General features: G+C 49.8%; 1 protein-coding gene across 1 annotated transcript; it reads left to right on the top strand.

Moving 5' to 3' along the window:
• Positions 1-598: 598 nt before the first annotated feature.
• DPT (dermatopontin) lies at positions 599-26,432 on the top strand. Its single transcript, XM_042924999.1, has 4 exons — positions 599-1,171; positions 12,833-12,958; positions 23,132-23,239; positions 26,170-26,432. The coding sequence occupies exons 1-4, from the start codon at positions 867-869 to the stop codon at positions 26,234-26,236; spliced, it is 606 nt and encodes a 201-aa protein (XP_042780933.1). The 5' UTR covers positions 599-866; the 3' UTR covers positions 26,237-26,432.
• The last annotated feature ends 1,052 nt before the right edge of the window (positions 26,433-27,484 follow it).

Genomic DNA, 27,484 nt, shown 5'->3' with positions numbered 1-27,484 from the left:
CTAAATGACCGTATGCTAAACATTTTAAAAGATGAATTTTATTGTATGTACATTATACTTCAATACAAAAAAAACCCCCAAGGTGGAGGAAAAACACTGAAGGATGAGTTCAGATGATTCGGATTAAATTCTTTAAGACCGGAGAGCAGAGCACAGCTTGTAGATGTCGGGGGGGGGGGGGGGGGGGGGTCCAATTTCAGCAGCTCAGGGGGTTGCTCAAGTGCAGAGATGATGCCTACCTTCGCTTCCCGGGGCCCACAGCTCTTCCATTTGCGACTTACTAATTCACAGAGCAGCCTTGCAAACTGGCACGACATGCACCCACTCAAGGTCAAAAGACATTGGGCTGGGAACGTCAAAGAAACCGGGCATCTGGCCTTGCAGAAATCTAAATGACTCCGTCCCTTCATCCCTACTATTTTGGTGTCTTGAAATCACTCCGGGTACCCGGGGGGTCCTGGAAGGCTAGTTGGGGGAACGAATCGGGGGGGGGGGGGGTTTGCTGGGGGAGGGGAGCAGAGGGAGGGGAGGTCCTGAGAGACGAGGGGCAGACAGCCTGCTGTCTCAGGTGACCGCCTCCAAGGGGCGTGAAGCCATTTGCCTTTATAATCTCCCCGCAGGGTGGGTCTTTGTCCAGGGAGTTCCTTTCATTTGTATGTTCCTTACATTTCCCTAGCATTCCACCTTAAAACGAGCTGGACGGACTCATGGCCCGGGCTCTCCGCGCTGAGGTTTTGCTTCAGCAATGACACAGTGCACTTGGAACCTGCTCTCCCACATCTGGAAGCCACATGTCGGCGGCAGCTGTATAAAACGGTCAGCCCCGCAGACCTAGGGTGACGTTTTTTGCCAGAAGCCCGGGCGGCATGGACCTCGCTCGGCTGTGGGTGCTGCTGGCCCTGGTCACCGTGGCCTGGGGCCAGTACGGTGACTACGGGTACCCCTACCAACAGTACCATGACTACAGCGATGACGGGTGGGTCAACCTGAACCGGCAAGGCTTCAGCTACCAGTGTCCCCACGGGCAGGTGGTGGTGGCCGTGAGGAGCATCTTCAACAAGAAAGAAGGCTCGGACAGACAGTGGAACTATGCCTGCATGCCCACGCCCCAGAACCTCGGGGAGCCCACGGAGTGCTGGTGGGAGGAAATCAACAGAGCTGGAATGGAGTGGTAAGGGCGGCCTGGGCTCTCGGGCGGGGGCTTGGTGGCACATCTGTCCCCCGGCATCGGCTTGACCACAGCCTCCAAGGACTAGGCCAGGAGTGCACTGTAGCTTTCTTGGGGGGGGGGGGGGGGGGGGGGCCGCTGCCCAGCGGCGACATTAGACGACAGAGACCCAGGATGGGGAGTGCAGACGGGCTCCCCCGCGCCTCTGTTCCTTCCAGAGGCCGCCCTCCTCGTAATCTGGTCCAGGGACTGCTTTGGGTCTGCGAGAAGGTTCCCGGCCTGCAGACCAGAGGAGTATGGAAATTGGCAGTCTTTAAGACACTTTAGAGCCCACAACCAACGTCGTTGTGGTGTCCGGATGGCGTTTTCGTTTCGCAGCAATTTATTTTTAGTGTTTCACCAAATACTGGTGCACGGTTGTCGGGGGACAAGAAATGACTGGCCCCTCCCCACAGACCGTTTGAGAAACATGAACTGAGAGCAAGCGAATGGGGTGGGGGCGGGGGGGCAGAGAAATGTAGGCAAAGAGAAGCGAAATGAAAAACCTCTCCGCCGCCCTGAGAAGATGTGCTCTCTCAGTTATAAATACTGAGCCCCTTCTCTCTGCCCGACCCGAAAGTGGGTTTCACCGCCGTAAAATAGTTTACGGAAAACTGTTGGGGGAGAAGGGCTGCTCTTTGCCTGACGGGGCTCCGCCACAGTCAATGGCATGGACACGGTCCAAATCTGTGATTCGCTGTGGGGTGTGACCGTCCCAGCCCCAGTACTTGGTCAGGAGCCCATCCCAGTACTACTGACGGCTAGGCTGGTTATTCATTCAGCCTGGATTAGGGGCAGGAACCCTGGGGGTGGGGAAGGGGGTGGGAAAGGGGAAGGGAGCCCTGGGAGGTTGGGAGGGGAGGGCAGCCCTAGGGGAGGCAGGTCCAGGGAGGAGGATGCCCAGCTGGGAGGCTGCTGTAAGGCAGGGCTCTATGAAGGTTCCAGCAGGCATGTGGCATAGAGGGGGTTGGGGTGGTCAAACTCTGGGGGGATCGCTCGGTCAACAGACAGAACCATGATGAGAGGCCAAGAGGCAAAGACAGTGACCCGCGGAGGAGCCAGGCAAGAGAAGGGACCTCTGAGTGGTAAAAACAGCCACCGTTTATCGAGTGCTTCCGCTGGGCTGGCACCATGCTGAGTGCTTTGTATGGATTACCTCATTAGTGCTCAAAACAAATCTCTAAGTCATTTTATAGGCAGACAAACTGTGGTCTAGAGGCCCAGGTGTTTCCTCAGCCGGAAAGTGCTAGAGCCAGGATTTGGATCTTAACTCCAAAGTGGATGTGCGTGGTCCCGGTGATGAGCTATTTGAGAGCCCGCTGCCCCCGCCCAGTGGGGGCCATTGGCTCAGCTGGGGGGCCAGGGCTGGACTCAAGGGGGTTCTTCATCCTGGGAGGATGGGATCTGCAAAGGTCAGAGCACAAGCCCGGCCCTGGAGGACGGGGGACCAGCTCGGTACCCATGACTGACGAGGGGTTCCACCAGCCTGTGGAAGGGATGGGGAGAGGGTCCCACAAGCAGCTGCAAGTGGGGCCCTTCATCCGGCCTTCCCCGTCTACCCCACTGCCTCCGGCGAGCAGATTTAATTAGCCCAAACTCCTTCTGGTAGGCGGCCAACTCAGAATCTAGCCTCACCTCAAAGACCTGAAGCAGGTCCCAGTGCCTGGCCTGGGGCTCAGGACCAACCCAGTTATACTCCCACCTGGTCCTTCCATCTGGGGGGCCATGATATGGACGGGTCCCCTTTCTAATCCCCCTTTTTAGAGACAGAATAAAACGGCACTCGGAGATGATTTCTTCACCCCAAAGGAAAAGCCCTGGGCTCTGAGTCAGAAGGCTTGGGTTTGGATCCGGGTTCTAAAGACCATGTGACCTTGGGCCAGTGGTTCAACTCTCTGGGTTCCCACCTCATCTGGAAAATGAGTGGCCCCACTACATGATCCCAGAAGAATTCACATCTCTAGCACCCCACACTCCGTTTGGCCCTGAAAACGCACTTGGATTTTTCTGGCATTCTGTTGATCCTTGTGTTTATCCCTGCTAGGCAGAGGAAGCAAATGATGTTTAGTTTTAAACTTGCCAGCTTGCTACTCAGCTAATCACAGAGTTAAAAATGCACAACCATGAAAAACAGCCCCTTTACGGTAAACCTCGGCTGCCCCAGGACCGACACCAATTACCCCAGAGGCATGTTTTTAGATGATTATTGCCTCGAGTTGAGACTTCATTGTCAGTGAGAACTCTGAAAGGAAAGGATTTGTTTGTAGGCTGAGGGGCAGTTACGTCTTCCCACGGGCTGCAAGCTTGTAATCTGCTCTGGGGAAAGAGTCGTTGATGGTTTTGCACAATTTGGCTGCCTTTTATATATATATATATATATATATATATATATATATATGTATATTAAATATAACTTATTGTCAGAATGGTTTCCATACAACACCCATTGCTCATCCCAACAGATGCCCTCAATGCCCATCACCCACTTCCCCCCTCCCCCGCCCCCCATCCACCCTCAGTTTGTTCTCAGCATTTAAGAGTCTCTTGTGGTTTGCCTCCCTCCCTCTCTGTAACTTTTTCCCCCCCTCCTTCCCCTCCCCCATGGTCTTCCGTTAAGTTTCTCAGGATCCACCTATGAGTGAAAACATATGGTATCTGTCTTTCTCTGCCTGACTTATTTCACTTAGCGTAATACTTTCCAGTTCCATCCACGTTGCTACAAATGGCCAGATTTCATTCTTTCTCGTTGCCAAGTAGTATTCCATTGTATATAGAAACCATAGCAATTTCTTAACTTGACACGTCTCCAAAAGCAAGGGAATGAAAACCAAAAATGAACTGTTGGGACCTCACCAAGATAAAAAGCTTCCGCACTGCAAAGGAAACAATCAACGAAACTAAAAGGCAACCGACGGAACGGGAGAAGATATTTGCAAATGACATATCGGATAAAGGGCTAGTATCCAAAAGCAATTTGGCCGCCTTGTATAACTGACTCAGCTTGCCGGTTTATTTTAAGAGGCAGGAGGAATCTCGAGCACAGGTATGACAACAATACATAGGGTCTACTAAAGACGCTTGCTAAAAAAAATAATAATAATAATAAAATAAATAAATAAAAATAAAGACGCTTGCTAATAAGAGCACAGATTTGAAAGGTGCTCCAAGCGTGGCTGAGCGGCTCGTAACACTGCTGTTTGCTATGGTTTCCGTGCCAGATTCTGGTGTGTGGATCCTGGCTCCCCAACTAATGACCACCAGGAGGCTCTACCTAGGTCCCAAGCGTGGCATTTTGCTGTTTCAGGGCATGGCTCTGTTGTTCCCGGGGAATCTTCTCTAAATTGACACAGCACAAGCTGTAGGACATGTCGGTCCTGGGCGGAACAAGATGAAGTTGGAATTTTCTAGTCAGGCTGAGCTGTCATGCGGTGGAAAGAGCTTTGGTCTTAGAGTCAGGAAACCCCTGATTCACAGCTCCTGTTTCTATCATCTGCCGGCCCTGTGGCCCTGCGCATTCATTCTAGAAAGAAAGAAAGGTGTAACACCCGCTTCGCAATAGGGGTGCAAGGAAAAATGTGTAGAGGAGCCCTACGTGTATACGGGAACTCCAAATCTAAATGTAAACAGATGCCCGGCACATCCTGGGCGGTCAGTAAGGGTTCAGAGATTCTGGAATCTGCTGAGGCTGGGTTTGGACAAGCCACCTTTGCGTGGAGCCTGCATTCAGAGGAACAGCATTGTGTTTATTGGCACCTGCTTTCTTCCTCCGCTCCCCTCCCCTGGACTTCAAAGGACCTCAGGAAGACCTTTTGCAATGGCCGCTTCCATCAGAGCTGACAATTTCAACGCATTCAAGGTCAATTTCTTACTCAACGCGCCTCCAAAGGCAAGGGAATTCAAAGCAAAACGAACCGTTCGTGAACGACAAGCCACGTGATGGAGAAGAGGAGAAAGGAAAACTCTCCCACTGAGCTGTGGGAGCACCCACGTCAGTCTGAACCTGGGACTGGTGGGCAGAAACTCAGTTTTTTCCATAATCTCAGTGTTCCAATTCTAATGGAGACCAGGGCTCTGGGTAGTACGGGGCAAGCCCTCCTGATCTGTGGTTCTGAGCACTCAGGACACACAGCGCCCACCTCCTCAGAGATCCTTCCTCAGACCACCGTCTCTAAACTCACGTTTCTCACCCTCCACTCCCCAACCCGCTTTATGTTTGCGGTGGTGCACCTGTCATTAGCCAATGTGTAGTTGTATATTGCTCGTCTCCTTGAAAACAGGCTTCGCAAATGTAGGGACTTCGTCTTATTCAGTGCTGCGTAGAATATTCTCCAGCGCCGTGGATAAGGCTTGTGCAAAGCAGGCCCACTAAATACGTATGCAAGACTAAGTCTGACTTGTTAGTGGCTTGGGCAGTCCCAATCCGGTGTTGCCACCGCCCTCACCAAAGAAGCCTGCAGATTTTTCCGCAGGGGACGCCGTTTGGTTTCCATTTTTGAGTCTCGGTATTCCACTGTCCGTAATATAGGGCCCAACTTTATTGTTCACATCTCACTGTGACGAGTTGCCTTTGCGGCCCTGCAGGATGGTCTTTTGAGATTTCCCAAAGTTCTCTAAAACATACAAAGGATGGCTGACACACTTACCTTAAGATAAATTCTTTTCTAGCTTCCACTCTCCCACCCCCCCAAATGTTAACGTCCCCATAAGCTTCAAAAAAAAAAAAAAAAGAAAATACAGTAGTGAACTCTTTATCTCAAAAGCCACAGAGCCCCAGTACCATATGGATTCCGGGCTGGATCTCGGAACAGCAAAAGGGCATTAGTGTGAAAACCGGCGAAATTCCAAGTGAAGTCCGGACGTTAGGGCCGTACTGATGTCACTTCCTTGGTGTTCATCAAGGCACCGGAGTTCTGAGAGATAAGGTCAAGGGAACGAGTCCTCCGTAAATCTGCATCTATTTCAAACTAAAAAGATATTTGAAAACAACGATGCAGGCTAGTAGGGTATGTACCGGGAGTTTATGAGGAAACGGCAACAGAGTCGAAGAAGCTCGGAGCTGGGAGGGATCTGGAAAATAATCCACAGCAGTCTCCTCGCTTTGTATAAGAGGAATAAAGGCCAAGAGAGCCAGAAATACATTCGGCATAGGAGCTATTACCCTTGGCCTAATTTATGTGACGCTTTGGAGTTTATAAACATTCCCCATTTATACGTTCCTTTGCTCATTCATTCCCTACCAAATGCTCATCATCACAAACTTTGCCAGACTCCGGGAACCTGAAGACAAATGATATACAGTCTACGCCCTTGGCTTCCTCATGGTCTATCTAATCTTACTTGTTCCTCACGGTAATACTGGGAGGCAGGCCTTACTATTTCCCGGTTTCGCAGATGAGAGACTGTAGCTCAGAGCGTTGGGAGACTTGCCGGGTCCGAGCTGATGAGTAGCGGGGGGGGGGGGGGTGGGGGGGGGGGGGGGTGGCCAAGCCAAACAGTCTGATGCCACAGCGCTGATGGCAGATGTGAAAGGTCGGCATTGTTTTTGTGCTTGGATAGAGCCGTGGTGAGTGCTGGGCTGGCGATGATATCCCATCCACCGAAGAATGACTTCTGGAGGCAAGGAGGCAAGTGTGGGAGGAGGGTTATGGCAGATCCAGGATTCTTGCCAACTTTCCATCAAGGTCGCGCCTCTAAGTACTAGGAATCAATCATCTGGGGGAAACCTTGAGTTCTGCGAACTTGGCTCTTGGTTGGGCTGATCAGGATGGCAAAGCTTCCCTCCTCCGGTAGGGGGTTTGCTCCTGCCGGGGCACTTGTCAGACATAATTTTCCCAGTAAATAAGTCTGACCCACAGACTTAGGATTGCTTCTTCTGTGCGTCCGCGTGTGTGTTTCTTTGAAGCAGTGGAGAGGTAATTTTTGGAGTCAAACAGGACCATTCTCAAAAACGCTGCCCCCCCCAACTGCTGACGCAAATCATGTCCACGTTCCAAGACCCAGTTTCTACTTCTACAAAGACAACCCCCTGGAATTGTTGTGATAAGCATCTTCGATAATATTGTAGGCATTCCTGGCTGTGTGTCCTTGGGGGACTCACTTAACCTCTCCCAACCTGAGTATCCTTGTGTACCAAATGCGAGGGGGGGGGGGAAGGGGGGGGCTGGTTATTCAAGCCATTTCACAGGATTGTTTGGATGATTGAAATAACGAACACAGAGACAGTGCTGAGCACAACGGCTGGCACATGGAAAGTCCCCGGCAAAGGTCGCTTCTTTTTACTTAGAAACCGAAACTCGAGTTTCACAGTGAATTGGAAAGCCGGCGCTGAAATATAAATCTCTGGCTTACAAAGACCCCTGATGGGTACAAAGACCCCTGATTTTGTTTTAGGAACACGCAATTCGGTTCTGATCTATGAATATTTAAATGTACGTTACGAGCGTCTTGAATATTTGTCACATTTTCAGTTAGACCTGGAAGTAGCGTTAGATCTCCTGGTCAACAAACATTGCGATAATTGATGTTCAAGGTCTCCCGGGGCTGAGCCTGCAGTCCCCACGTGACCTGAAATGGTTCCCAGGCCATAGCTGATCTCAGGCCATAAATCCATCATAGAAGCTCATCTGCATCTTCTCAGAGGCGTTCGGGGTAGCCTTGACTTCTTGTGTTTTTCCAAAACGGGGCAGGAGTTTGTATTGTGGGGAGAATTTGTCTTTCTCCCTCGGTCCTGGCCTGTGTCTTTTTATCCAGAAAAGCTGTTCAGCATGCCATTCGTGCTTCCCCATCTGGAAACCCGGCAGACAGGCCGGCAGACATGAAACCGGGACAGAGAAGACGGCAGAACTCTTCCCCAGATGCGGGCAGGCAGAGAACAGCCTGCGGACAGCTCGACATTATTTAAATAGGTAGTTCGAGTCTCCACCATTGTGGCAGGAGGCCCAGTACTCGGTGGTGCAGCACTGACCTCCAAAAACTCTGCACTGTCACACTTTGCCCCTAAACTGGGTTCGTCTCTGCCCCTGGCCGCTTCCCTGTCCCAAGGTCCCCACCTGGTCTCTCATTTTTCTTCTCTGCCTTTAGTGTCAACCCCCTTCTTCTCCCCACTGTCTGAATTTCCACAGTGAGTGCTTCCCAGCACAGCCCTCTGGAAAGACCGAGGATAGCACCAGGCACAGAGGAAGTTCTGATGAGGGTCTGTTGAAAGACTTAAGAAACATTCTAAAACCCTGTGAACTCTGTTATAAATGCCTTAGAGGAACCCGAAGGATTATTCTGGGGAAAAGAGAATTAGCGGGAATCGAGGCTTCACTCCAAAATAACGAGTCTCTCTTGGGGGGACTTGAGCCCTCCTCAAGCCGGGTTGGGGGAGAAGTTTGGAGGAGTGAAGGAGGCCGGGTCACCGTGTCTCACACCGTCTCCCCAACACCGGCTTTTCCGGTTTCTGTCTTGGCCAAGACTTTTGCAGGCGTTCTTTCATTCGGTCCTCACGGTGACTTGGGTGAGGCTCCGCACGGCCTGGTAAGGACAGGACAGGCGCAGACCTCAACAAAAGCTCTTCCCCTGCATGCTTCTTTGTTGGACGGCAGCAGATACAGGAGAACGTTTTCTGTCTCTGCTTTCGGGGCAACAGGCCCGAGACAAGCCATTTTCCAAAGGCCACTTCCCAGAGAAGGTCCCTCCCTGAGGATCGTAAGGGGGGGACTAAGTAACTGCCTCCTAGTCTACCTTCTGGAAAGTTTCTCCCGTCAGGGGGAGCCGGGCCAACGATGATCCAGGTTGTGAGACAAAACCGAGCCTCCGGCCTTCACGGGGTTGGTGAGAAGGCAAGGCTGCCTTCCGACGTGGGGAGTAGACAGCCTCTGAAGCAGGGCACCCCGAGGTTCTCAGGGAATCTGGGCCCAAGGCTTCCATGGGGTCCCGTCATAAGCCACCCAGAAGCCTACGGGCTTGGGTCCTTATCCTCCTGTAGGCCCCTTCAGGAGCATCGCACAGGTGCCGGAAAGGGGAGCAGAGCCTCTGTTGTGTCTTTTCATCACCAACCACTTCTTTTTCTTAATGTTTATTTATTTTGCAAGAGAGAGAGCACACGAGCAGGTGAGGGGCAGAGAGAGGGAAGAGAGAATCCCAACAAGGCTCCCCGCTGTCCGCACAGAGCCTGATGCAGGGCTCAACCCCATGACCCTGGGATCGTGGCTGGAGCCAAAGTCAAGAGCAGGACGCTCAACTGACTGAGCCACCCAGGCGCCCCCATCACTAACCATTGTTAACGACTGGTTTGAATCACTCGAGCCATGCCAGCCCTCCCCTGCTCCCCCGCACCCCTCCCCTCTACAGCCACCCCCACCCTTCTTCTCCCCTGCCTGCTCCGTGTTTGTGATTCTGCAGCTTGTGGTCAAATGTTTAAGTGACTCTTGTCAAATAAGGTGCTTTCAGAAAAGATCGAAAGTTGCCAGAAGGGAGGGGAGGAATGCCCAAAGCTCTATTCGGTTGACACCCTCAGCCTGAGGAGGCTTGGTTCCTGAGGGCGAAGGTGGATGTGGGGAGATGATCACTCACTTGGGTTCTGGAAACTTCATGGGGCGGGGGGGAGTTTCAGGGTCCTTTCTGGGTCTAAGCGATGGGCTCTCCCAAGTCAACTCCGTCATCAGTCATCTGTTCGTTCGTTCTTCTGTTAAACATCTGCTAGACCCATTGTGTCAGGCACTGTGGGGACTTCAAACTAAAGATCAAGCTGTCCCTTAAGGATTTTACCTTCTACTGGGGGTGATAAGTGAGACCTAAGTATCTATACTACAAAGTGGTGTGTGTGTCGGGGCACCTGGGCGGCTCAGTCGGTTGAGCGACCGACTTCGGCTCGGGTCACGGTCTCACGGTCCGTGAGTTCGGGCCCCGCGTCGGGCTCTGTGCCGACAGCTCGGAGCCCGGAGCCTGCTTCGCATTCTGCGTCTCCCTCTCCCTCTGCCCCTCCCCCGTGCAGGCTCTGTCTCTCTGTGTCAAAAATCAAATAAACATTTAAAAAAATTAAAAAAAAAAACCCAAAGTGGGTGTGTGTCTGCAACCAAGGCATCCAACCCCCGTGAGCTTTGTCTTAGGGAAACAGACCCTCAGAGAATGCACTGGGGCCCACCAGCTTTCCTCTGACCGGAGACTGGGGAGCCGAGGCTGCTTTCGTCGAGTATGCTCAACGGTCGTCAAGTGGACGAAATGAAAGTATGATGGCAATAACAAATGACCGAGCAAGCGTCGAAAGCGTCAATAATAAGTCATTTAGTAAGCGCCAGGATTTTATCTGCGTGGTGTTATTTGGTCTTCACGATAACCTACGTAAGTATGTGCGATTATGATGCCCGTTTTGCAAATGAGAAAACCGAGGCTGTTGGAGGCTACGAAACCTGCTCAAGGTGACACAGCTGGGGGTGGTTGGAGCACTTGGTCCGGCAGCATATCCCATGCTGTTAGCCTTTCTGCTCTGCCGATCGCCACGTGAGAGTGAAAATGGCCGCCGACAAAAATCCACTTCAGGGAGGAATAATTTCATGGCTTGGCCACACGCACTACCAAAACCCCGGTGCAGGCTCGCTCTAGCAACACGTGTAGGTGACGGGACAGAAGGTAGGAGAGGCGAGCCCTGTGTGGTTCTCTAACTTTTACCACACGGTCTTACGCCCCGCGCCTGTCGTGTCCAAATGATCTTCACAGGGCAGCCTTCCTGAGGTGGCGAATGAGGGAGTGACAGGCACACTTGGCCTACGGGACGGTGGGGCCAGCTGCCCGGCTGACCGCCGGCGGAGAATTCACAGGACGCGGAATGCCTTCAGCACCGGGACTCCACGGGCTCAGGTCAGCTTCTCTTGCCGCACTAATTTTTACTCGAGGGAAATGATCACCCTGGGAACCCTGTCCCCGTGGTGATCCGAGTGCCTCTGACAAACCAGAACAATGGAACAACAGCCACAGGGAAACCACAGCCTGGCTCAGTTCTGAGAAGGAACATTTTTTGTTTTTTTATAGAGGAAGCCAGAATTGTAGTGATGGTAAGAAAGAAGACACCAGAAGCTTCGTGGACAACTTTTAGCGCTTTCTATTGAAAAGCTCTCACTCACGCTGCTAGAATGAGGCTATCATAGACCATCTTGGACACTCCACTGCCCCAGAGCTTGGCAGCCCATTCCAATCACGTGGCTTCCAACACATGCCAGGCGTCTTCCCAAGGGGGTACTGCTTCCGATAAGATGTGGGCAACGGTAGGGCAGAGAAGGCTAGCGCGTCAAGGGCATTTTCATCTGCGTTCCTGAGCTCCTGGAGCTGAGGTCTCTAGGGTCCCGGCACCTGTTGCAAGTTCCAGGGACAGCAACCCAGGCTAATCTGCATGGCTGGCCAAGCACCAAGCCCAGGTCTCAGTTCTCTCCACACGGAAGCACGGAGAGGGATGCAAGAGTAAAGCCTTCCAATCAGAGCCATGAAATATATTTAATTGCTAGTGTCGTCAGATCCACAAGATCGTTTCTAGCACTTCCAAAGAATCACGTGAAACCCGTCACCACCGATGGTTTCCTAGTTTGTGTGTCAGCACAGCCCCTCCCACCCGTCAGCACGGAGCACTTATTCTTTATCTGTGATCGTTTCTGGAAACGTACCGGTACTTGGGAAAACATGGTTGTGTTCTGGCAGCTGTCGGGCCAGGATGCGGAGACAACCGCCTGCTCCGCTCACTCGAGAGAGGGATCGGGCTCCGTGGCCGGATGGGTGGGGAATGCAGAGAATCCGAAGGAGCTAAAGACTTATTTTGGAAGGACTTGTGAGCAACCCCCAGCCCCCTTGAGGGGGGAGCCCTCTGTGGCCAGGTGGAGAACAGCGTCCTCAATATCAGCTGGAGGTGACAACCTTCAGGCCCCAGTGTGATTTGGGGGAGGGGGGTGGGAGAGAGGAAGTGGGGCAAAGGAGGTGGGACAAAGGAAGAAATGATCACACACCGTCCAAAACCAACGCTTAGTGAGGAAGGCGCTGTGAAGGGAAAAGGGGCCGATCCCCAGAGTGAGGGCCCAGCGACAAGGAAAGGGTGACCACGCCCCGTGGTCGAGGGGAGGGTCTGTGGACCAGAAAGGAGGGGTTGCCTTCCGTGAAGAATTAGAACGCAGCGTCTCCGGCAGGAAAAATGCTCGTCCAGGGAGTTTGAGGCCCAGTTTGAGGCCCAGTTGGCCTGTCACCACCCTGTGGCGGTGCCTCCATATACCAGGACCCACCGTGGGCACTGGGGATAAATCTGACCCAAATCTGCTCTGACCAGGTAGAGCTTATGGTTTAGCGGGAGGTAGGAAGACTCCTGGGTAAGTGCGTCCATCCATTCACGCTCTCTTCTATCCAACTCTACATTCGTAGGAGTCTGTCGGGAACAGTGTTCCCCCAAGTTTCCTTCAGCTGAAAGATTCTGAATCATGTGAATTTTAACGGTGAGCGTAATGTGATTTCTACAAACATAACAAAGTCTTGACTGTTTGCATAAAAATGGAATACGTTGTTGGGAATCTAGGTCAGTCAAAGCATGGCCTGGCTTGGTCACGGTGGCAGCCGGGGTCTTGGGTGTCTCTGTCGCTAGTTCACTTTGGATTGTTCTCTTCTCTTCAGGTACCAGACGTGCTCCAACAATGGGCTGGTGGCGGGGTTCCAGAGCCGCTATTTTGAGTCCGTGCTGGATCGGGAATGGCAGTTTTACTGCTGTCGTTACAGCAAGAGATGTCCATATTCCTGCTGGTGAGCCTGGCGGAAGGAGCCTGGAGTCCAGAGGGGAGCTTGGGGGGTGCTCTGGTCCGTGTTTCTGGCTTCAGATAAGCCTGGGCGGTCACAGACAAGCTTAGAATGTGACAGCCAGCATATAGAAGGAAATGAACAAATAAAATTAAGGAAAAGGCTAGAATAATATCCTAGCAGGGAGGGACCTTACAGGTCGCCAACCCAATGCGCCTACACCCCTCTTTTGGCAGGAAAGAAAACAGACAGAACGATAGGACAAGGAAGTCACTTGTCCGAAGTCACCCAGCTGTTTCATGGGGATGTCACCTCTAGAACTTGTCCCAAGTTCCTGGGTGTGCAAACGAGCCAGGCATTTCCGCCTTGGACAAATGGACCCCAACGTGGCAACATTTGAAGGGTGGCTCACTCAAGTGATTTATCTCTCTGCGGTGTGATGCCAGAAGGGGCAGCCTTGTGGGTTATGCTGTCTTCTGCAACCAGAGTTCCTCCACAGATGCCTGTGTGGCTCTAAGGAAGGCAGTTCCAAAGGCTTAACATTTTTCTGTCCAAAGTAATGGTGACTAGAAAATCCAGATTCCATATGATGGAGCAGGGGCCTCCTCCAACTCTCCACAGCTGCCTCCATAAAGCAGTTCTTACCCCACCGTGGCAGGTGCACAGGCATGACTAGGACATAGGCTAGAACTGTGACAGGTCCCAAAGGCAAGGACCTAAAGCCCGTGCGTGGTGGCACAGTGTGGAAACCCTGATGGGGCAACAAGAAGCTTGAGGTTGTGTCTCTGTGTTGACGTGTCCTCTCCCTCCCTCCCCTCCTCCCCCAGCCTTCCTCCTCGTCCACTGTGACATCTCTAGAAAGTGACTTTCCTTCTCTACAGGGTGTCAAGTCTAGCCATCTTTTCTGGATCTCTGAGGTTTTTAAGAATCTCATGAAAGCTATAGATCCTGTCTTCAGCGTGTTTAAACAAAAGTTTACAGAGAATTTCCAGGAGTCCTTAAACTCCCGAAAGCCACCAAAAGATCTTTGAGGTTGTTTTGAGCCCTAAAAATTCCTTGACTCCAAAGGTGCTTTTGCAAAGGGCAACCAGATGCCCAGAATTGTTTCCAAAGAGAGGATGAGGGTCTGAAAGATGACTGGGCCCCACTGAGAGAGAGAAGGAGGTAGGAGTCTGCCCACTGTGACCTGAGAAATGGGGCTTTCCCCAATCTTCCCGGCCCGAGTCGGCCGACAGAGGCCACCCCCACCATGAAATCCGCCTCCCTGGTGGCAAGGCATTCAGAGCCAGTTACATCGCAAATAAATTATCTGAAATAGCAAGCCACAAACTAATAGCCAGTTAATCCATCACCACATTGGCAAGACTTCCCCTTAGGCTCCAAAGGAGGCATCAGGGTTGCAGGATACCGGGTGGCCCAGAGGAGCATGTTCAGGAGAGAGGGGGTAAACAGGAGTCAGCCCAGAGCGGGCTTCCCTGGGCAGGATGGACACCCGCCCTAATTTTGTGAGGACTGAGATAATATATACCCGGTATTGCCACCGGCTATGATCTGTCCCCTTCAACCCTCCCAGCTGCCGTGTAGACCCAGCCTCCTGGCCAACTAATAAATGCTGAGACCCCAGAGGCATCCAGATCGTTATATCTCAAAATTCCATTAATTTTCTCATGATGCCCCGGACTTCCCTTGATCACTGGAGCGCTGGTTCCAGCCTCCGTCCTGCTCCTCACAAGGGCTGGATGTCCTTCCTCTCACGCACTTTAGAAACGACTCTTTGAGTTCCCTTAGATGCAACCCACGACTTGCTAGGATGTGAAGAATTTCATGAATGGGGACATAGATACGAAGGAACAAACGCCTTGGGTTAAAGACGGGAAAAGGGAGATGAGCAACTTTTCTTCAGTTGCCGGAGACGTTCAGGGCCCCATGGCAAAACTCACCCCGAGCCTTGCCTGCGGTGCCCCCCTCTCGCCCCCCCAACCTAGAGGGTTGACAGAACCAGTGGGGGGGAAAGAGGAGAGAATGACTCAGAAAGACACGGCAAGTCAACTTGGAGGCAAGCCCCTCCGAGGAATGCTTTGCTTAGCTGCATCTATTCTGACTGCATGGTGTCAGAGCCAAGAGCCACCATGGCTGTCCCAAGGAAAACTTGGAGAAGCTGCAAAGTGAGATTGCCACATGCACTCACTATCCCACTGGGCTATCTAGACATCTTAGTGGCATCTTTGAATTGCCTGAGTCATGACGTTCCTTATATCATATGTCTTTAAATTGCCTGAGTCATGACGTTCCTTCTATTATATGTCTTTCTAAATTGAATGAAGTCTCTAGGGCAAAAATTAGGTCTCGTTCGCCGAAGACTGCCTGGCACAAAACAGGCCCTTCATCAATTTCTAGGATGAATGTTGCAAGCCCATAGGAACAGGAACCGTGGTGAAACCTGACACTGTTAGGATGACGTTTTCTAGTTGAAAAGGATTTTTCCACGCGCATTGTTTTCTTTGATCCTTTTAACAGCCTGTCGGGGTGAGGAGTGTTTTCGCACACCTTCCCACAGTGAAAACCGCTGATAACCTTCCAATCTGTAGCCTCCCCTTCTGTCACTTAAACTGGCTTGAATTACCTCCCCGGAAACTAGACGCATGTGTTGGGGGGACGTTTTTACTCTCCCACTTTGAAAGCCGATCTGCTGCACTGAGCCCGACACTGTTTGGAATGCGCTAAATGAGCATCTATCCTCTTTGTGCGTGCAGGCCCTCAAGGATTCGGAAATAGCACCGCTCTTGCAGGGAGAGAAAAAAAAAACCCACAAATCACCCCACCACCTCCCAGATGAGCGAGAGATTCATTTGTTTAGTTCGGACCGAGGTGCTGCTCTCGCTTCAGACTGAAGTTTCTCATTAGAGAGTAGAGCCTCACCGAACTCTGGCAAAAGAGAGAATTGCTGATAGATTCAGACACGCTGTCACTAAACAGTCCCCACTGGATGGGTTCCATATGTACATTTTACATGTCTTTATTTACATGTGAGAATTCAAAATCTTTGTCCGGTTGTCTGCAAACCACAAACACATGTCGCTGACTGAGCCACAACCCTTTGGAGCCTGTGTGTTAATAATCCCCAGGCTCCCAGCAGCTACAGCTGCTGCCTGCCATGTACCAGAACGTCCCCCATCGGCAGGTGACGCCGGCCACGTGTAGACGATGGGTCCCAGGAACCAACCGTTTTGAATTGAGCATCTATTTCCTTTTTCTCATGGTTCTTCTCCAGACCTGTGGCCTTTCATTACGTTCATTGCATAGTATGTTTGGATGGGCAAAGAATAATGTTCTTCCTCAGAATCAATATAGGCGACATGTTCAGTTCTCCTCCAACCCAGATGTCCCATGACTCTCGCACGTTATACTCTCTGCTGCCCAGCTCCCCTCTCCCTGAAGCTCGAGTCTGACGCCAGAGAACATTTTCCTGAATGCCCAGATAGCTCGAGTCCACAACAACGAAATCAGCTTACCAGAACACTCTTCTCTCCCCCCCCCCCCCCCCCACTCTAGAGCACTCGATCAAACTTACCTTCAACTCTGGGTCTCGTGGTTCAGATTTCAATACAAGATGGGTGGTGTTTGCCTGAAGTCATGGCAGGGACAAGAATGACGTCACAGGCACCTCCACTGCTGTGTCTGTCACCCCCGCCCCCGCTCAGTGCTGTGCCCAGAGTCTGGGAAGAAAGGCGGCTTCTACACTGGTTCCTCCGAGCCATTGGGAGTCAGTATCAGAGAGGTGGCGACACCCACACTTTGAGACAATAGGACCGGATGTTGCATTTTTTTTTAATACAAAATTTATTGTCAAATTGGTTTCCATACAACACCCAGTGCTCATCCCAACAGGTGCCGTCCTCAATACCCATCACCCACCCTCCCCTCCCTCCCACCCCCCATCAACCCTCAGTTTGTTCTCAGTTTTTAAGAGTCTCTTATGTTTTGGCTCCCTCCCTCTCTAACCACTTTTTTTCCCTTCCGCTCCCATTTTAAAGCAACTCGCATTGAGTGTAGTCACTTCCTCTATGAACAGTGGCTGCCTCGCATTGCCTGAGGCCCAAAGCGCTCCTTTTGGGGGACAACAGCCGCTCTGAGCCCGGGCAGAATCAGTCACACCTTTCATCAGCCCGAGCGGCTGTTCACAGTGTTTTGCACTTGAGAAATTGTATGTGCTGCCTGCATGGCAGTGATGCGTTTCCCCCCACCACCTCCACCCTAGGCTCAAAGTTCAAAAGCAGCAATTTCAGAGGTGTGGCTTGTTGGCGAGTGAGCGTCGGCCGCCCCAAAGCCAGGCCCCGTAGGTCCTCAGAACAAGGCAACCCTCGCGGCGATAGACATAATCTGTTGCGTCATTCTAGCTAGTCCGCTTGCCTTTACTGGAGTCTAGAGACCATCGCTCATTCCGTTAATTTTGCCTCAGCAGCCAGTGAATGTGAATGGATATAAAATAGGTTACCATTTAGAGACTTGGATTCAGTTCCCAGGAAGGATGACGATGGTACCCTTTATGTCTTGAGCACCTAGCGTGCGCCTGCTGTTTACTTCAAGCAGGTCCAGCTGCCTCCCAGCCCTAGGCTCCGCACGCAGTGCTGAGCTCTCTCAATCCAGAGGAGAAACTAAGACCCACAGGGGCGAAGTACCAGGGAGTAAGGCGGCGGGGCCTCTAGAAGGGAAAACAGCAGAGAAGGGGGTGATGTGAGCTGGGGCAGAGATGTGGGACGCAGAGTTGTTCCCCTCAGTGTTGAAGACCGGGGCGACCGTGATGCAATGTGGCTGATGAGAGCCAGGAAGCGTGGAAATCAATGTGTTGGCTGAGCTGCCCTGGGCGTGGCCAGTGAGCTGGAAATTCAGTTCCAAGAGAGCAATTGGGAAAATATTTAGAGGTTCTCCTCTTCTGATTGAAGTCAGAGATGTCTCTGGAACCGCATTTCCATGTGCTGTGATACGTATTTGAAGCTTTTGCGACCTAAATCTGCAAAACGCCACGAGAAGGTCGACGTGAGCATCCGAGGTTCTTTTCTTCCCTCCCTTCAGGGTCTAAGGTCTCTCCACAGAGGATGGCACTTGGGTGACGGCAGAGACCTGGGCCTTCAGCCCCACGGGGCCAGTTCCCCAGCTCTCTGGGGGAGAAGCCAGGTGGCTGTCCCTTCGCAGGTGCTTTCCTTCATGCATAACTGCATTTGGGTCTTTGCACATCTTTGCGCAAATAATTCAGACAGGTTCTGATGCAGCTCCTGTTGGAGATGCCAGGCCATTAGCAAATTAGTCCAACCTGAAATATCCTCATGCCTGCTGGCTTGCCTGGAATAGCTTTGTGCAAGAGGATTGATCGTGAGCAGATTGTTTATTTAAAAACAAAAACAAAAACAAAAACAAACTTCTCCGTGATTTGCCTGCCGGAGAGGGACAACCTCTTTGTAGCCGAATGTAGAACGTAGGCCAACCTCAACACATCAGTTCTACAAATGCTGAATTTCTCCTTCACGCCACTGTGGGGGCCACTGTCCCCTTAAGGAGTTCACCGCATTGGTCATCATCGTGAAAAAAAGACATATTTATGGGATCCTGTTTTTGTAATTAAATGCTACGTATGTGGGGCCGACAAGTAATAGGACATTAGAAGAGGGTATTTAAAATAAGGTGCACAAGGCACCTGGGTGGCTCCGTTGGTTAAGCGTCCGACTCTTGATTTCAGCTCAGGTCATGATCCCACGGGATCATGATCCCATGATCGCAGGTTCGAACGCAGCATTAGGCTCTGAGCTAACAGCGTGGAGACTGCTTGGGATTCTCTGTCTCCCTCTTTTTCTGTCCCTCCCCTTCTCTCTCTCTCTCTCTCTCTCTCTCTCTCCTCCCTCTCAAACTATGAAATAAATAAAATAAATAAAATAAAATAAAATAAAATAAAATAAAATAAAATAAAATAATAAGGTGCCGATTGGGACGTGGAGGAAACAGGAGGAAAACAGGATTAGAGGCTGGACTGACCAGAAGCAGCTTCTCTAAAATGTCGATTGAACGTGGGCTACTCACCAAAGAACGGGTCAGAAAACATCCTCAGTTTATTCCTGTTTAGACAGAAGCTGAAGCTCCCATCCTGACGCGTTAATTTGTAAAAGTTGGGTTGTTCTTCCAGCTTTTACCTTCGGGAGGCTGTGGTGTGTGCTCCCCTGCTGTCCCATGCGGCGGGATAAGGTTGGGGACGTGGTCCTCGCTGACTTGGGGCCACGAGACAAGGCCCCGTTGTCCGTGTGCAAAACGGTGGGGCACACGGCCTGACAGCAGCCTGCAGGAGGCCGTCGTATAATCCAGTTGTCCCCACCGCCAGCAGATCAGGCGGGTGGGAAACCGATCCCGGGGCTGTGACGTTTGACTGTAGGTTCAACTGCCCCGTAATCGATGATAGAGGTGGATTTTGTTACGGTTTCACACTGAGTCACTCTCTGCCGAGGAATAGATTTAAAACCCTTTCCTTTATTAAACCCAGTCCTCAGCCAAACCTCTAACAACCAGTAAGACCGGCCTCTTTTTCCAACTAAATCGTAGCTCTACTCCCTCTTTTGAAATGGCTGTGATAACATATATCTGGGCCTGGCTCTGTGATACGCCCCATTCTCACAGCAAAAGGAGCAGGGACATCTGTCGGCTGTGGCTCCATCAGTGGTAACGGACACAGGCAGCAGCCCTGTTTTGACTCTAGTTGGGCCTGTTGATAATTTCAGGGCTTTAATCTTAGATGAGAATCTTAGATGAGAATCTCCTCTATCAATCTTAAAAATCCCTTCAGTTTGAGTTTTCTTCGGCTCGTACGTGAGATGTTATTTAATTTCTTTCCATCTCGCTCGACCCCATCTAACACAGGAAGTTGTAAAGGGGTTCCACGTTATCGAGCTCTCGCTTAGTTTCCCTCACTTTGCAAGTTCTCGGTCAAGTTCTTTGTCTTGCTTGCAGATGGCATAAATGGGGTATCATTTATGTATGTAGTTATGTATGTAGGTAGGTATCATGGGGTGAGAAAGTGTACCCCAGTAGTCATTCATCCAAAGTGATAGGAGGAACGCACACACACATACACACACACGCACACACACACAGTTCTGTGTAAGGGAGTATGTGAGGATCCCAATAGAGACCTTCAATAATCTACCCATTTCAGTGTTTTTCTGCTTCCTTATAGGCTCTTTTGATGTCCTGACAAGTCCCCACGCCCCTGTTTCAGTGTCCAGCTATGAACGTTTACATTCTTTCTTTTCTCTCTATTGCTGGGGCTTTCCTCTATTAAGACGTGTTGTGTGTGCCCAACACGATCAAGAACTAAAATGGCGACACATCTATTTGGTTCTAAAACTCAGGATCCTGGATCGTACTGAAACAGTAGTTCCCTCTATGGATGGTCTTTGGGTTGTTCACTTCCCACTCATGACTTGGGCCATTTCTTTCTCTACATTTTTAGCGTCTGAGAGCAGGCATAATTTCCATCAATATGTAAATTCCTTCCCTGGCCCTGTTAATCCAGGGTCCGGTAAGAGAGTCCAAACTTGGTCTCACAGTTTTGTAACAAAATAACAACAAGAACCAAACATCAAATAAAACAAAAACCCGGCGGGATGGAGACAGAAATGTACTAATGAGCATGCACGCCTTCTTTGGGGCAATCTAGAAATTTACTGGATCGCAGTCCCCCACAGAGACCAACTGTCCAGTTGATCAGGGGACCTGTATCTGATCACTACCAAAAATAAAGCAATAGAAAATGCTAAAGTATTGGATACATTTTTCCCCTTCGAAGCTTAGAACTTCGTGATTTTTTTTAATGCAAGCCTCTCTTTTCCACGTTAGTCCAAATTTGTTTAACTAACCAAGTAATCTGAGGTCAGATCAGTAAAAATTTAAAAACAAATAAATATCTAGCCTGGTCATTTCCAAATAATTTTAGTAATTGGATTTAGCTCAATAGAGTATTGCCATATGTAGATTCTGCCTTCACACATATAAAACTGTTTGGCACTTAGCTTTCATGCATTGTATCCAAGGAGTGTTTCAAAGTTCCAGAAAATATTTTACGTTCCCTGAAGTAAGGAAAACACCTTCTACCCCATTTCTTTTAATCCTAATTTGCATCATTAACATTCTCAACCAATGCCTCTTTTTTTTTTTTTTTTTTTTGGATAAACTTTAGTCTAGCACATGTTAGAATCCTCGTGGATCAGAAACCAATGGGATCCAAGTGAGGCCCTATTAAGTCCATTTATGAGTCATTTAACACTTTCATTAGAAAGGGAAGTTCCTGTTCTGGGTCCCTTTAGAAGCACTGAATAGATTTCTGAATTAGCAGACTCTAATTTTCCTTCATGAATACATTAGGCAAAAACACATATAACCCCCCCTGGGTTGGGCTTGGCATCCTAATGGAGCATAATTATGTCTTGAGAAAAGTCTCAGAAGGAGGGCAACTATATAATGTGAAGACGAATTGTGAGCCTCGAGAACGGGCTTTTGGGGCTTTAGCTAACCCCACGTTAACCTGAGCTAACCATTGATCTTGCTGCAGCCAAGCTCTGAGATCCTCCTCCGAGCCCTTCCAGTTTATAAATCAGTCTTTTCAAGATTTCATGACAATCATTGCAATACTAAGTCCACATAATGGAAGGTCTTTGTATCATCAACAGATATACAATAACGCACAATGACCTGGTGAATCCAAATCGGATGAAATTATTGACACTCACTAACTGCCTTGGAGATGCAGATAAAGACTTTGGCACACCCATTTCACACCGAAAGGACCCTTTTTGGTCCTGAAGATCCCCTTACGAGCCTCGGGAGGTTCTAGATTTATTCCAGGGTGGACCACAGCAAACCTACTTTTAGGGAGGCCTGGGATCAACCTAATCTTGGAGGAGAAGGAAGAAAAAGGAGGAGGAAGAAGAAACAAATTGCTCCTTATGGCTCAACTTCTACCATTTGCACATCACACATACGAGTATTAGTTCCAATAACAAACTCATAAGGTAGTTTTCATTCTTCTCTACACCGGGAAATTGAGATTAAGTGACTCTCCCAAGGCCATTTATTTATTCAGCAAATACCTATTACATAGAAGGAACTGTTCCAGGCGCCACAAAACAACAGTGGACAAGGAAAAGACTACCTTTGTGGGGATTAAATATTATTTTAATATTTTTCAAACCCTTTAATCATGACTCACAGTAAAAAAATACATACTAAACTATCACACCAGGCGTACGTCATAATTACACACACCTATACAGTATATTTGAAACAAAGTTTTTACACACACGTACACAACCTTCAGCATGTGTTCTGATATTTCCTATTCTACTTTTTTTTTTTTTTATTTTTTTTTTTTAACGTTTATTTATTTTTGAGACAGAGAGAGACAGAGCATGAACGGGGGAGGGTCAGAGAGAGAGGGAGACACAGAATCGGAAGCAGGCTCCAGGCTCTGAGCCATCAGCCCAGAGCCTGACGCGGGGCTCGAACTCACGGACCATGAGATCGTGACCTGAGCTGAAGTCGGAGGCTTAACCGACTGAGCCACCCAGGCGCCCCTTATTTTTATTTTTTAATATTTATTTATTTTCGAGAGAGAGGGAGAGTCAGGGTGCGAGCGGGGGAGGGGCCGAGAGAGAGAGGGAGACACAGAATCTGAAACAGGCTCCGGGCTCTGAGCCCCGACACGGGGCTCGGACCCACGAACCGCGAGATCATGACCTGAGCTGAAGTGGGACGCTTAACCGACTGAGCCACCCAAGCGTCCCTATGTTTTAAAGCTCACTTGGAAATAACCAGGTGAGTTGATTTCACGATCCACTAAGAGGTCACAATCCAGTTTGGAAACACGATTCCAGTGGACTTGTCTGGGACGGACAACTAGTGATATTAATTAATACTTCCTCAAGGCCCGAGGAGTTATCTACAGCTTTTTCAGCGTGTAGTTAAATGGCAAGAAGAAGGAAGATGAGAAGTGGGAGGCAACTGCCCATCGCCTTTCTGCAGCCCGGAAAGGTTTACTGGAGGCCATCAAACTCTGGCTTGGCTTTCCCGTGATGTTCAGACGCCCTCTCTTCTTTGTAATGATAGTGCTTCTTCCTCTAAACTTTTCTTCTTCCCGCATAGGCTGACCACAGAATATCCAGGCCACTATGGGGAAGAAATGGACATGATTTCCTACAATTACGACTACTACATGCGAGGAGCGACCACCACCTTCTCTGCAGTGGAAAGGTGAGCCTGCCCAGGGGCTAGGAGTCCAAGGAACTGGGGACCCCAGCAAGGACCATGTCAGCAGGAACTTCCATCCGGGGTTTTCTCTAGTTTATTTCCTCCTTGGTCTAGAATTAAGGGAGAGGTTGCCAGGGCGATGGACAGCCGTGGGAATGGAGATATTCTCATCAACCATTTCATGGAGCAGCTCACCCTTGGAAATAATGATGGGTTCCAGGCCGCTCCAGAGAAGGAAAACCCCAGCTAGGTCTCCCATGATGTTCTAAGCTCTGCCTTTCACTCGATTTCAGAGAACGCTTTCCCTATAAATTCAGGGACTTTCTGTCAGGTGATAATCGCCTCACTCAGCATATGAATTCCCAAAAAGTCACCCAAACGTGTTTTGCAAACAGAACAAAACTTACATTGACTCATTCAATAATGGACTATGATGAATGTGAGTGTGGCTTACCTTTCGGGGAAATTTATGCTTTTAAATGAAACGACATCTCACCTAACTGAAGTGATCGTATTTAACATGGCCCAGGATTTGACAAACAAAAAAACAAAAAAAACAAAAGAACAAACATTAAGCAGCTCTGAAAAGTTCCCCTACATGGTCCAGGCTTCATCATCAAAGAACCTTTATGTTTATTCATAAGGGAACCCTTCATTTCTCACACATTAATCGTTCTTATTTTAGACACATTTTAAACTAGCTTAGTTGTCTATTTTCTAGAAGCACAAAGTCTAAAAATGATCAGGGAAAATAGTGCTTAGAATGAAACTCTTCACCAGGGAGAAGAAATCGCCAAATGGCATCACGCACACACACACACACACACACACACACACACACACACACACTATTTTTAAGAAAAGGAAAGACCTGAGAACTCAAAAACCAGGGGAGCCTGGTGAAAATCAGTGGCTGTGCCATCCCAGAGGGCAGACTGGGTAACAGTGTAGCAGGGCTTTCAGTATTCTTGTGACGTCTCCATATCAACAGGAAAATTAGCTCTGCATTGCCTGTTTAAGAAGGCAGGAAAGACTACAATATGGAAAGAATACCATCCAAAATCACTACAAAAGACATATATGTTGGTGGTTAAAATACCCAATTCCCATTGGCTTGAAATGTATCAGTTATGGGGATTCACCCAGGACCTTGGAAAACTGAGATACCGTGTCACGCGTTTGTTTACTATGAACGTGCCCGTGAGATTTTGCTGCTGTCGCTAACAGTCAGTGGCTTAAAGATCCACAATGTGGGTTCCTTCAGCTCTGTTGAAAGATGCTAAGGCCACCTCGTTGGAGAAATATTGTCAGGGCAGGACCGACCGACTGGGCAGGGGCTTTCCTTCCATATGCAAATCATAGTGGGTTCTTCTTGGTATGGAGTTGCTCAGCCTGAGTGCTGTAGATATCTGGGGCCAGATGATTCTCTGTTGCAGGCGCCGGTCCAGGCATTCCAGATGTTTAGTGGCATCCCTGACCCCTATCACTAGATGGCACTAGCAACCTCCCCTCCCCCATAGTTGTGACAACAAAAAAACCCCTTGGGGAGCAACTGGGAGACCCTCCTGCCAATGATTTTAAGCAAATGACTTGGAACAACAGACTCAGAATTCCAAATCCGGACTCAGACTGAGCAGCACGCCCCAGAGCTGCTGGCCAGAGGTATCTCCCAGAGCTACCTTCCAGATCAGAGTCTGGATGGAGACCTTCTCGGGATCAGTTATTGTTCACGATAACTGGGAAGTAGCCTGGCAGGTTGAAAGGGGAGAAGGATAATTCTAAGATTAAATGACAGGCTGCGCTTTGGAAGGATCTGCGTGACCACGGATGGGATGGGTTTTTATTTTTGTCCTTCGTTGGGACTTTGCAAAGGATGTGACAGCCATGTCCTCCGGTGGGGTTACGGGCACGTAGTTACAGTTGGTATCGTGGGACAGGAGAAAGGGCAAGATTTGAGTTCAAGACTCTTGGAATCTGAAATCGCCGCCTAGTTATCTTAAGGAAAGGCACGTATTTCTCGGAGTCTGCTTCTTCACTTAAACTCATGAATCACTGTCAAGATTAAACGAGCAAACCTGTGCACCAGTGTGACGCTGGGTGTACCAAAGTTACTCTGCAAATAGCGGGTATAATTGTCATATCACTGTTAGGCGGTATTATTATGCCAGAAGAGCGCCACGCAGGCAATCAAAAATATACGCAGTGTATACGTATATATATGCAGTTAAATGCACAGTTAAATGGGTGAACAAAGAACGTAGGCTTGCCCTTAGCAAAGAACATCCATTGAAATGTACCCACCACACCTCATTTTCCCCAATCGAACAATGCTATGGCCTTTCATCCATATGCCTGACCTCTAGGACGAATACGCGATTCAATTTCTGCCTGCGTGGATGGCGGGCATTTTCTTGTTCGCTTTATGGGGGTTTAGGGTTGTGGGCCCCCCGCTTCATTTCCCCATCATGGTGTTTTCTGAATGGAAACACATAGTGTATGGTGTGGAGCCTAGAACTCGGGAAGCACTTAGTAAAGGAATAAATGAGCAAACGGATGGCCCATGGAAGAGAAGATTCTTTACAGTGGAAAGGAGACGATGCTAAATAAATGCTTTTATTCCAAACTGTGAACGTATTTGTCCTGGAGGTACTCATGGGACAGAGCAGTGGCCAGCAGACCCCAAGTGACAAACGGGACCTCCACGTGGCCAGGAACCTGTCAGTCACCTGCAAGGTGCGACCTGCCCTGACCAAGGAGGTGTCTAGAACTCCTGACCTCACAGATGGATTACCTGATGGTTTTCTAGAGACTTCGTAGAGATCGACATGAGATTAGGTGCCCCTTCGGTTCCTAGATCCTCCAAAAGTCGATCACTGCTTCTCCCTCGGCAGCGATTGTCCTCACTGGCTTGCCTTTTGACTCTCTCCCCACAGGGATCGCCAGTGGAAGTTCATAATGTGCCGAATGACCGACTATGACTGTGAATTTGCGAATGTTTAGAGCTTCCACCTACCAAATCTGGGCGAGGGGAACGGGGCCAGGAGACCGGAGGATGTCCACGCAGGTCCACGTCAGCTGGAGCTCCAAAGCGGTTTCTGCTGCTCTTTTCTTCTCCCTGAGCTGGTTAGTGGCCACAGCACCAGCTTTCTGGGCCTTCCTGACTAGTATCACACTTCTAATAAAATCCACAATTAAATCGTGTTCTCACTTTCCGCACGTTCCATAGCAACCGTTTCACGTGACTGACAATGGCTTTCTTGCACACTGCGTATACAGTGGGCATGCTCACAGCCGGAAAAATGCCTGGTTCCAGGAGCACCTGTCACCGCCTCCCTACGGTTTTTACTACCAAATGAGCTGCAGGCAGGCCCGGGGCTGAGTGCTGTCTATGACGGGGTTTCAGTGGAGGGGAGTGAATGACAGAAACTGAAGAGGGTGGCAGGGAAGGTCTTGGCAGCTCAGTCTGTTTGGATGAAACCCAGGGTCCTCAGCAAGCCTTGAGGGGATATGCTTCCACTCTCCCCCTCCACATAAACCAGGCTTGTCTGGAAGTCCAAGTGCAGAGCTCTGTGCTCCAGGAGGGAGGAGACAGGGAGGTAAAATGGGGAGATAAGAGGGTCTGGGGCAGAGCTAAAAGGCCTGGCGTTGGAAGAATCTTCTGAGTGGGAGGAAGGTTGTTGGCATACCTCTGAGGTATGACAATGGTAATGACAATGACGCAGACACCAGAGGCACGCGTGCAAATCTGGCTCGAGTCAGACAAGTACGAGGAAGGAGACAGAGACCAGAGCACGGGACTCGAGTCAGGAACTTGAGAGGGAAAAGAAAGAGTGGCCAGGTTGCTTTGGGAATAGAAGAGAGGGTTTGAGCCCCTGGCACCTGGAGATATGGCCAGGACTCCTGGGAAGGCTGGCATATGCCCTGTAGCCATGGGAGTTACTGGAAAACTCACCTGGATTGGTCCCGATTTTCCAGCTGGGAAAGGCGGCCCTGGGACTCCATTTCTCTTCTATGTACAGTTTATGGGTGTTTTCTGCAGAGGTGACACTGTCTTTCCTCTTCCTCTGATGTCTCTGCCCCCAGCCCTCTGTACTCTCTTCATCATAAAAGAAATAAAAATGTTAACATTCACTGCGCTGCAAATGTTAAGGGTCGATTTTTGCTGTCTGCCCCTCTCCTTTCCAATTACTCATGCCAGCCGTTCAGCAAATGTCACTTAGCGTTGTGATTTATGTCAAGCACCAAGCA

The sequence above is a fragment of the Panthera leo genome, chromosome F3, assembly GCF_018350215.1.
Source record: "Panthera leo isolate Ple1 chromosome F3, P.leo_Ple1_pat1.1, whole genome shotgun sequence".
Lineage (NCBI taxonomy): Eukaryota > Metazoa > Chordata > Mammalia > Carnivora > Felidae > Panthera > Panthera leo.
Note: the sequence above shows the minus strand (reverse complement) of the source record. Positions and strands in the feature narration are given on the sequence as shown.

Bases quoted from the DNA above. Each gene is read 5' to 3' on its own strand.
- DPT (XM_042924999.1), top strand. From the start codon at position 867: ATGGACCTCGCTCGGCTGTGGGTGCTGCTGGCCCTGGTCACCGTGGCC. The intron at 1,172-12,832 runs GTAAGGGCGGCC...TCTTCTCTTCAG, and splicing joins AACAGAGCTGGAATGGAGTG to GTACCAGACGTGCTCCAACA. The intron at 23,240-26,169 runs GTGAGCCTGCCC...CTCTCCCCACAG, and splicing joins ACCTTCTCTGCAGTGGAAAG to GGATCGCCAGTGGAAGTTCA.